At 38.4% G+C, this 10,410-nt stretch overlaps 1 protein-coding gene across 3 annotated transcripts in view; it reads left to right on the forward strand.

Annotated features, from left to right (window-relative positions):
* Positions 1-1,863, forward strand: part of suco (SUN domain containing ossification factor) — a 125,060-nt gene extending 123,197 nt beyond the window's left edge. For all 3 annotated transcript variants that reach the window (XM_073063591.1, XM_073063594.1, XM_073063593.1), the window contains 2 exons: positions 23-81; positions 217-1,863. In XM_073063591.1, coding sequence (XP_072919692.1) covers positions 23-81; positions 217-660 — 503 coding nt within the window. In that variant the 3' untranslated portion in view covers positions 661-1,863. The remainder of the gene's footprint in view (positions 1-22; positions 82-216) is intronic.
* The last annotated feature ends 8,547 nt before the right edge of the window (positions 1,864-10,410 follow it).

Here is a 10,410-nt window from a genome sequence, read left to right on the forward strand (position 1 = left end):
TTTGTACCACTTTTTGTTTCAGTGGGGCCAGATGACTTGTACATTGTAGAACCACTAAAATTTTTACAGGATAATAAAAAGGTACTGTGCTATTTTACTTTTTGAACTGTTTTAATTCTAGTCAGTCAATAGTTTAATCTGGTAAATGTAACAAGATACTTGTATTTCACTTCTAAAGCATACAACATCTGAAAGCATTTATTTTTAATTTAATAGAAAAAGCGCTGCAGAACAAAAATTGAGAAAGTTGAAACCGTAAAACCAACAGAGTCTGTCATCCCAATAGTTAATGGAGGAATAAAACCTTGCAAAGCTCCTTCAAATCCAAGTGACTTTTCGAACACTGGTGTTGTCTATAGTTCTTCACACAAAGATCCCCCATCTGAAGGGGGTTCAGAGACCTCATCCCAATCAGAGGAGTCCTACTTTTGTGGCATCACAGCATGCACTAGCCTTTGCAATGGACAAACACAAAAGGCTAAAAATGACAAACGGTCTTTGAAAAAGAAAAAGTCAAAGGTTACAGATCAAACGAAGTTCATTAGCAACTTGATGCAAACTAAATCAGGATCAATGCCAAGTTTGCATGACATAATAAAAGGAAATAAGGACATTACAGTTGGGGCATTCGGTGTCACAACAGTTTCGGGCCATGTGTGATTGAAATATATTGACTTTGAATTGGAGAATACTCTTTCTCATTTATGGTTTACAAGGCACTTTTGGCCTTGCGACACCTGAACTTTGAAATAATCTGCTGGTGTGAGTCTGTCTTCAGGGTCTATTTGAAGCAGAAGTGATTTGTACTTCAATGGGGAGCATCTTTCTACAAGTCAACTCCATGTGAATTTTGAAGAAGGCATATAAGACATAGAAGAAGAATCTCCCAAATCTTTCAAGAGGATACACAGTGCAATTAATTGGATTAAGAATCATAATTAACTGGGTACAGATGGAACAGGGATTAATGCACAATTTCTGCATTGAGCTGTATTCCTCCTACTTGCACCTTTCCATATTTGTGCCTTTTGTATATTTATAATGTAGCTGAAAACTGGAGATGTTTCATCTCCAATTTATGTACTTTGTGTTCATCTTTTTTCCTTTCAATTGTATGGGATTTGATACTGTAACACTAGAGTTCTATAGGTGATCTGCACATCAGATGAGTTTTGGCTCCAAAGAAACTAAATATGATATGTTTGGGAGGGAAGGGGAGGTGGTCCTTTTGAAATCCTGTTTTAATTTTACAATTCAACTTTAAATTCAGACCAATGCACATGAGTCAAAGTTTCTAAATTGACTAGAGTGCAGATTTGTATGCTTCTCACCTGGTACTTTCACATCGTGGTACAGTGTTTTAATTTCTGAGGCATGTATTAGAAAGTTAATGTATGAAAATGAGCTCTTTTTTTGGAATGTATATATTTGAGTGTGTTCAAGAAGAGCATTCCTTAATGGCATAACATCTGATGTCAAATCATTAACTTGCAGTTCAATGTGCACTTTTACTTCTTATTCCAATGCTTTTTTTTTGCTGAGTTGAAGTTTGTCTTAGTTTGTAATGTAACTAATTTAATGTTTTAATTTTCTTCCACCCTTTTGCCTCCTCAGTAAAGGGTCTGACTCTGGTACACTAGTACCCTGCTGATCTGTGGATTAGCCAGTCACAGAACTTAAGGACAGTTTGTTGTGGGCCTCTGTGAAAGGGTCCAAATTTAAGCAACTTATTTATATGTTTTTAAACTTGTATGAGTGCTATGCACAACACTGTGGAACACAAGGATAATGTGACTGCAGAGCTGTAGTGCCATTAGAAAACTGTGAATTTCTAAATAAAATGGATCACTTTACTGTCTTTAATCAGTTCACATGATTAGTTGATTGCTTTTTAAAACCCTTTTAGATCTAGAAACTAATGAAGAATGTTTAATTACACCAGTAAAACTAAAGGACATAGTATTTCATGAATAAAGTACAGAAAACCATAAATCAGAGGACAAAGAGGTGCTTGGCATTTAGAAGTTGGCTTTATTTTTAAGGGAAATCTTATTAATCCCATTCACTGGCTTAATATCCTGTAGTCTGACTTTTCTCCCTTTCAGTAAAAGCTGATTCATTTTGAGTCACAATTGAATCTGCTTTTGACACCTTTTGCAACAGTCCATTCCAGGTAATTTCCTTTAGACACATAGAAAACCTACAGCACAACACAGGCCCTTCAACCCACAATGCTGTGCTGAACATGTACTTACTAGAAATTACCTAGGGTTACCTATAGCCCTCTATTTTTCTAAGCGTTATGTACTTATCCAGGAGTCTCTTAAAAGGCTATTGTATTTGTCTCCACCGCTGTTGTTGGCAGCATATTTCACACACCACTCTCTGCGTAAAAACAACAACTTACCCTTGACATCTCCTCCGTACCTTCTTCCAAGCACCTTAAAACTGTGCCCTCTCGTGTTAGCCATTTCAGCCTTGGGGGAAAAAGCCTCTCATCATCTTGTGCACCTCTATCAATTCACCTCCCATCCTCTGATGTTCCAAGGAGAAAAGGAGAGTTCACTCAACCTATTCGCATAAGGCATGCTCCCCAATCCAGGCAACATCCTTGTAAATCTGCTCTGCACTCTTTCTATAGTTCCCATATCCTTCCTGTCGTGAGGTGAGCAGAACTGAACACAGTACTCCCAAGTGGGGTCTGACCAGGGTCCTGTATAGCCATTAACATTATCTCTGTGCTCTTGAACTCATTCCCACGGTTGGTGGAGGCCAATGCATGTATGCCGCCTTAACCACATAGTCAACCTGTGCAGCAGCTTTGAGTGTCCTATGGACTCGGACCCCAAGATCCCTTTGATCCTCCACACTCCCAAGATTGTTATAATTAATACTACATTCTGCCATCATATCTGACCCACCAAAATGAACCACGTCATATTTACACTTAGGTTTTTGACCTCTTTGCCACAAAGGGATAAAGGGATGTCTCCTTATTTCTTATGGCTACACCCTTCAGGATGTTGACCATCTTCCCCCCCCCCCATCTCAATTTTCTCTCCAAGAAGAACAACTTAAGCTACCTCCAGTCTAATTACTGTATCTTAAATCCTCCACCTGAAAGCCATTTTAGTAAATCCTTTCCAGGCCTTTGTATATTTCAGTAGCGGTGACCAGAGCCGGATCAGGATGTCGCTGAAACAGTGTTTGAGGTTGAATATATCTTGTTTTAGTGATCCATCCCATAGTTCAGGTTCCACAGTCCAAATGAAGGGTCTAGACCTGAAGTGCTCACTGTCCATTTACTTCTGAACACAATTGCTGCCTGACCCACAGAGTTCCTCCAGCAGCTTTTTTTGCTTCAGAATCCAGCATTTGCAGTTTCTTGTCTCCATTTGTAATATGCCTGTTTTTTAAATAAGTTTTAAACTTTAATTTGCATTCATAATTGCTTAATGTCTATTCACCTTCAATATTTATTCTCCGTATCTTTCCCACTCTGATTACTGATAGAATATATAATTATAATGCCGCCCTTATTTCTCAATCATCCTCACTCCAGCACTGTTTTTCCCTTAATTTCCTTTTTTTATTTATAAACCACACAACAATTCCTGACGACCTACTATGCTTTTGGTACCCAGCTCTAGCCAGAGGACCAGTTGTTATGACCATGAGATTATAGCTCCCATGTAACTATTAGAATATGCAGTTCGTGGGTGTTACTGTGTTCTGCTCTAGCAGCAGCCTATTTGCGGTTTCTTACTCCAGTTTTGTCTTCCAGTCCTTGGGGCACCTTTTGCCGAGATATTGGTTTCATCCATTTCTGATGTACTAAGACATAGCTCTTGCAAAAAAAAATATTATTGATACTGGCTAAGTTCCACTTTTTAAAAAACATTGTTATAATTTATACCCTGATGTATGCCCTAAAGCAGGACTTGCATGATTCCTGGTAGGTTTGTACATCTGTCACTTTACTGCATAATGACCTGAGAAGGGTAATAAACCCTTAAATCACACTACAATAGCGTCATACAATAGTAATAGACTTGCACTATGTTGTATTGAAAAATACCTGCAGTTTACTTGCTGCTTGTGAATTAATCGTTTTTTTAAACCACCTGAGCTAGTGTCATTTGCCTGTATCCCTCTTAACCTTTTCTATCTGCGTGCCCGCCCAAGTGTCATTTAAACATTTTAATTGGGCCTGTCTCTGTGGCCTCCAGTGGCAGCTTGTTACATGTGCTCACCACCTTCTTTTAAAAGGTTTCTCCTTCAGTCACTTTTAAATCTTGCCACTTTTGCCCTAAATCTACGTGCTCTGGTTTTAGACTCATCGACCTTGGGAAGCAAACTGTAACCATCCACCTTATATCCTTACCTATGCTCCTCTATATAAACTACTGTATATAGTGTCATCCCTTAGCCTACTATGCTCCAGGGAAATAAAATCCCAATGTATCTACCTCTCTTTACAACTCAAACCCTCTCGTCCTAATTGTAATGAATCTTTAAAGCACTTTTTACTGCTTAATAAGTTCCTTGCAGCTGAAAGACCACAACTGAGCACATACTGTGTCATCTTTGTAAAGACTTTTACATTTGCAATGTAATGTCCTAACTCCCGTCCTAATGACATGACTGAGTGCCAAGTTCTTTATTAACCAGCCTGTTATACTTGTAGTAAACACAGAATATGGTGAGAGTTGGCTCTAGTGCAATGCAAAAACAGTATAATAGAGAAAACTTGGCAGAATAAGTCTTCTCCCATGGATCATCTATTGTCAATGACATTAGTGGCTTCAGCTCTTTTTCTCAATACCTTAAATATATTATCTTAAGCCATCTGGCAACCCAATGATACCTTTACAGGTAGTAAAGGATTAGGAAAATTACGAAGTTCTGAAGAAGAGTCTCAGCTCAAAATGTCAACTGTTTATTCCCCTCTCATAGATGCTTGACTTGCTGAGTTGCTCCAGCATTTTTTGCATTGGCAGCAACGAGCATTCCCTAATTAGATGCAAATGAAGTATCCCTCTGGTATTTAAATCCTATAGCCTTCTGTTCTTGTCCCTTTTGTAATCATTGCTTTTGGAATTACATGGGATGAACAAGCAGAAACCAGCCATTTACCTAACCAGTATGTTGACATTTATAGTATGTGGGCTTCTCTCATTTTCCTTCCCTTTTTCCTATCCCCTCATGGTTTGTTTCATTACCCTATTATATGCATCAATGCTATTTGCTTCAACCACTCCCTGTGATAGAAAGTCAAATATTCTCACCAATCTTTGGGTAAGAAAGATTCTGCTAAACTGATTCTTCAGTCATAGTCAGTCAGTAACAAAGTAGCTGAAATATCCTAAATACAATTCATGTTTTATGCTTGCATCCATCTGTTTGGGCTTGGTTTAGTTCCAGATCAGAGGGTCTTCTGTGTTGCCGAAATTCCATCTCCATCCACTAAGCTTCTGAGATATTGCTGTATTATGTCACTAGGTGGCGCCAGTAGAATGTGAAAAATCAAAGTGATGATTTTAATAAATTGTCATCTAACGTGTACCAGGAATACTCAATTTGAGAAATCACGTAGAAGACTGATCAAAAGTATTCAAACAATAATATGGGAACTGTTGAACCTATATAAAAATAAGATTGGAGAAGAATAGACAATAGAATAAGATTTTTCCAGTACATTGAAGCTTAAGGCTCTGTAGTTTATGGTGTCTAGCTGTGTTATAATTAACATTTGATCTATTCTACCTTGAAAAGAAGAAATTACTTTTCTACCCCTATGAAAACATATTTCTAAATTGTGAGAATTTTAACAAAAAATTTGTAATAAAGCAGTTGTAGGTGTAATAGCTATGACTAAATTAAAGTTGCGTGTGTAACAAGGTTCTGAAATGAAAACAGAAAATGCAGATAATATTCATTAGTTCTGTAAAGAGACACAATGTTTCAAGTTTGCAGTATCAGAAAATGCTGGAAAAATCCAAGCAGCAACTGGGAAGAGGAAACAGATTTAATGTTTTGGTTAAAGACTGGTCAGAATATCCTTGAGTCCTCACTGAACTTTCTACTGAATACATTTTAAGACAATATCTGTTAACTAAGTTTAAACAAAAATACTCGAGTAAGAGTTCCCCAGAGTTAAACAAGATTTGATGTAATGAAAGGGAAAATGTCTGTTTTCTGTCTTGTGATGAATGTTTTAAACATATATAAACATACATATAAACTTTCCTTTATATTAGTAGCAAATTAATTTGTACATTAGCTGTAATTGGGTTCTGTTAACTGAGCGTTGGCCTTAATTATTTGAAGTGTCTGAAATCTGAGGATGAATGGCCGATCAGAAACAATGTAAATGCAGTTTTATTTGTCCAAATTGTATAATTTTAGTGAAAGAATTCCTGTTAAGTGAATAGAAGCAGAGAACACTGGAAATAGTGACCAAGACAGGTTAGCATTTCTGTGGATGAACAAAGTTGAAATTGCAACTGAAAGTCCCAACACCAAATTGAGAAGAGCTTGAGGAACATTGGTTCAAAGTGCAGGGAATGGAGGGAGGGAAGGAGAGAGTAATAGAAAGAGCTTGTGATGGGGGGAATAGTGAGAGCTGATGCCCAGAAGTGGTAGCATAGTCATACAGTGGCAAACAGGCCCGTCAGCCCATCAAGTCAATGCCAAATACCCATTTGCAATGATTCTCCCATTTTATTCTCCCCTTGATCCTTAAATTCTACCACTCCGCTGTGCACTAGGGATAACTTATTTATCAGCCTGTTATACAAAGCACAGGGTAAGGGAGAATTGGCTCTTTTGGAATGCAAAAACATTATAGAAGAAATAAATTGGCAGAATAAGGCTTCTCACATGGCATTACCTTACCCCCGACTCAACCTGCAAGTTAACCTTTAAATAATTCTGTATGAGGGCTGCCAAGTTTCTTTGTATCTCTGATTTCTGAATTTCTTCCCCATTTAGAAAATAGTCTATGCTTCTATTCCTTCTAGCAAAATGCATGACCATACACTTCCCTACACTGTTGAATTTGTCACTTATTTGCCCTCTCTCCGAATTGTCTAAGTCATTCTGCATGCTCAACACTACCTTGCCCCTCTATCTTTGTATTGTCCGCAAACTTGGCCACAAAGTTATCAATTTCGTTTTCCAAATCTAAAAAGAAGCATTCCCAATACTGACCCCTACAGACAACAGTTGTCACTGCCATCCAATCAGAAAAGGCTCCTTTTATTCCCATTCTTTGTCTCCTACCAGTCAGCCAATCTTCTATTCATGTCTGTCTTTTTAATATCATGGGCCTGGTGTCTTGTTGATTAACCTCATGTGGCACCTTGTCAAAGGCTTTCTGAAAATCCAAGTAACATCCACTGACTCTCCTTTTGTCTATCCTGCCTGTTATTTCCTCAAAGAATTCCAACAGGTATGTCAGGCAAGATTTCCCCTTGAGGAAATTTTCCTGACTTTGGCCTATTTTACCATGTGCCTCTAAGTACCTATGTGCCTCTCAGTGATACCCAGAATGTCATAACTGCCAACTTCTAACTGTGCTACAAGATCATCTACTTTATTTTGTATACTGTATGCATTCAAATATAACACCTTCAAACCTGTCTTCATCACCCTTTTTGATTTTGCCCCCATGTTGCACTTCAACTTATTTCCCTGACTGCAGTTTTCTCCTATCATCTGCCTGCTCTTTCAGTCTCACTACATTCTTCATCTACTTGTATAACAATTCCCCATCCTCAGCCCTATCACTGTTGTTCCCAATCCCCTACTAAATTAAACCCTCCCCAATAACCCTAGCAAACATACCCTCAAGGATATTGAGTTAAGGTGTAACTTTTTGTGTAAAAGCCAAAGAGAGGGCATATAATAGAAGAAAATTAAGCGGTAAGTTGGAGAATTGGGAAGCTTTTAAAACTAGCAAAAGGCAACTAAAAAGTTATTAAGAAGGAAAGGCTGGAATATGAAAGTAATCAAGCCAACAATATTAAAGATGATACCAAAGGTTTTTTTCAGATACATAGTGTTAAAAAGAGATTGGACCCACTGGAAAATGATACTGGAGCCATAGTAATGGACAAGGAAATAGTAGATGAACAAAGTAAGTATTTTTCATCAGTCTTCACTGTGGAGTACACTAGCAGTATGCCAGAAGTTCAAGAATGTCAGGGGTAGAGGTTTCTGGTGTAGCCATTACTAGCGAGAAGATTGTTGGGAAACTGAAAGGGCTGAAGTTCAGTCACCTGGACCAGATGGAGTACACCCCAGGGTTCTGAAGAGATTGTAGAGGTAATGATCTTTCAAGAATCAATTGATCTGGAACGGTTCTTGAGGAATAGAAAATTACAAATGTTACCTCACTCTTCAAAAAGGGAGCGGGGCTGTAGAAAGGAAATTATAGGTCAGTTAGTCTGACCTCCGTAGTTGGGAAGATGTTGGTGTTGATTGTTAAGGATGTGGTGTCAGGGTACTTGAAAGCACGTGATAAAATAGACTAATCAGCATGGCTACCATAAGGGAAAATCTGGCCACAGAGGTCTGTTGGAATTATCTGAAGAAATAACAAGCAGGATAGACAAAGCAATGGTAGATGTTATGTACTTGGAATTTCAAAAGGCCTTTGACAATGTGCTATGAACTAGGAGCCCATGGTACAGGAAATATTTTAGCATGAATAAAGCATTGGTTGATTGGCAGGAGACAAAGAATGGGAGCCTTGTTGGCTGCTGGTGACAGGTGTTCCATAGAGCTCTGTATTGGGACAGATTCTTTTTGTATCAATGATTTGAATGTTGGAATTAATAGATTTGTGGCCAGGTTTACAGATGATACAATAATAGGTGGAAGGGGCAGGTAGTTTTGAGGAAACAGTCTTTCGAAGATCTTAGACAGGTTAGGGAAAAGTGCAAAGAAATGACAGATGGAATACAGTGTTGGGAAATTTATGGTGGTGCTCTTTGGTAGAAGAAATAAAAGTGTAGACATTTTCTCAGTGGAAAATTTGAAGTCAGATGTAAAGAGACATGCAGGATTACCTAAAGGTTAACTTAGGTTGAGTTGGTGGTGAGGAAGGCAAATGCAATGTTAGCAATCAATTAGAGAGGACTAGAATATAAAATCAAGGATGTAATGTTGAGGCTTGAGAGAGCACTTGTGAGATCTCACTTGGAGTTGTGGGCAGTTTTGGGCCCCTTCTGTAAGATAGGATGTGCTGACATTGGAGAGGATTCAAAGGAGGTTTACAAAAATGATTCCAGGATTGTCATATGAGGTTTGTTTGATGGCTCTGGGCCTCTACACACTGGAGTTCAGTAGAATGAGGGGTGACCTCACTGAAACCTATTAAAAAGGCTTTGATCGAGTGAATGTCACCTATGGTGAGTGTGTCTAAGACTAGAGGGGACAGCCTCAGAATAGACGGACATCCATCTAGAGCAGAGGTAAGGATGAATTTCTTTTAACCAGAGTGGTGTCTCTGAAATTTGTTGCCACAGGCGTCTGTGGAGGCCAAGTCATGGGTATATTTAAGGCAGAGGTTGATGGATTATTGAGTAGTCGGCATGAAGGGATATGGGGAGAAGGGAGAAGGTTGGGGCTGAGAAGGAAGATGAATCAACCATGATGAAATGGTGGAGCAGCCTCGATGGGCTGAATGGTCTAATTCTGCTCCTATGTCTTATGGTCTAAATAATAAGCAGGAGAATGCCGTTCCATACAATCCTGCCTGATTTTTTTTGTCTCTGCACTGCTTTCTGCACTGACCCTGCAGCTTAATATCAAAAAATATATATATATAAGATATTACCTGGAATATTTGCAGTGACTGATCCTCCTAAGCACCTTTGGTAGGATATTCCAAAGATTTGTTGCCTTCTGGGTGAAGCAATCCTTATTTTGGTCTGAAATGGCAGATTCCTTTTGCTGGGACTATTACTCCAGGTTCTAGACTCCACAGCCAAAGGAAAAGATTTGCCTTGCATCTACCCTATTAAAGAATTGTGTATGTTTCAATAAATTGCCCCCCTCTTTTTCTTAAACTCAAGAGAAAATGTAATTAATTTCTCCAATGCCTTTTCTGTCCACTAATGCCCACTTCTTGGTTTTCTCATTCATGCTAGGTTTTTTTTCCTATTGTGAAGCTTAATTTTAACAACCTATTCAAGTAAGCAAGCAATACACCCAAATCAGGCAGTATTGACATAAGTGGCTGAATATCTTCCTCCTCTTAGTTTTGTGCTTAATCAATGGAGTTATTCCTCCCCTAACATACTATTTGCTTTGTGTTCAAGCATAAAGGGCATCCTATGGAAGTTATCATTAAAATCAAGATCATTTCTCAACTTCATAATGAAATTTTAACTTCAGTTTTCA

The sequence above is a fragment of the Hemitrygon akajei genome, chromosome 12, assembly GCF_048418815.1.
Source record: "Hemitrygon akajei chromosome 12, sHemAka1.3, whole genome shotgun sequence".
Taxonomy (NCBI): domain Eukaryota; kingdom Metazoa; phylum Chordata; class Chondrichthyes; order Myliobatiformes; family Dasyatidae; genus Hemitrygon; species Hemitrygon akajei.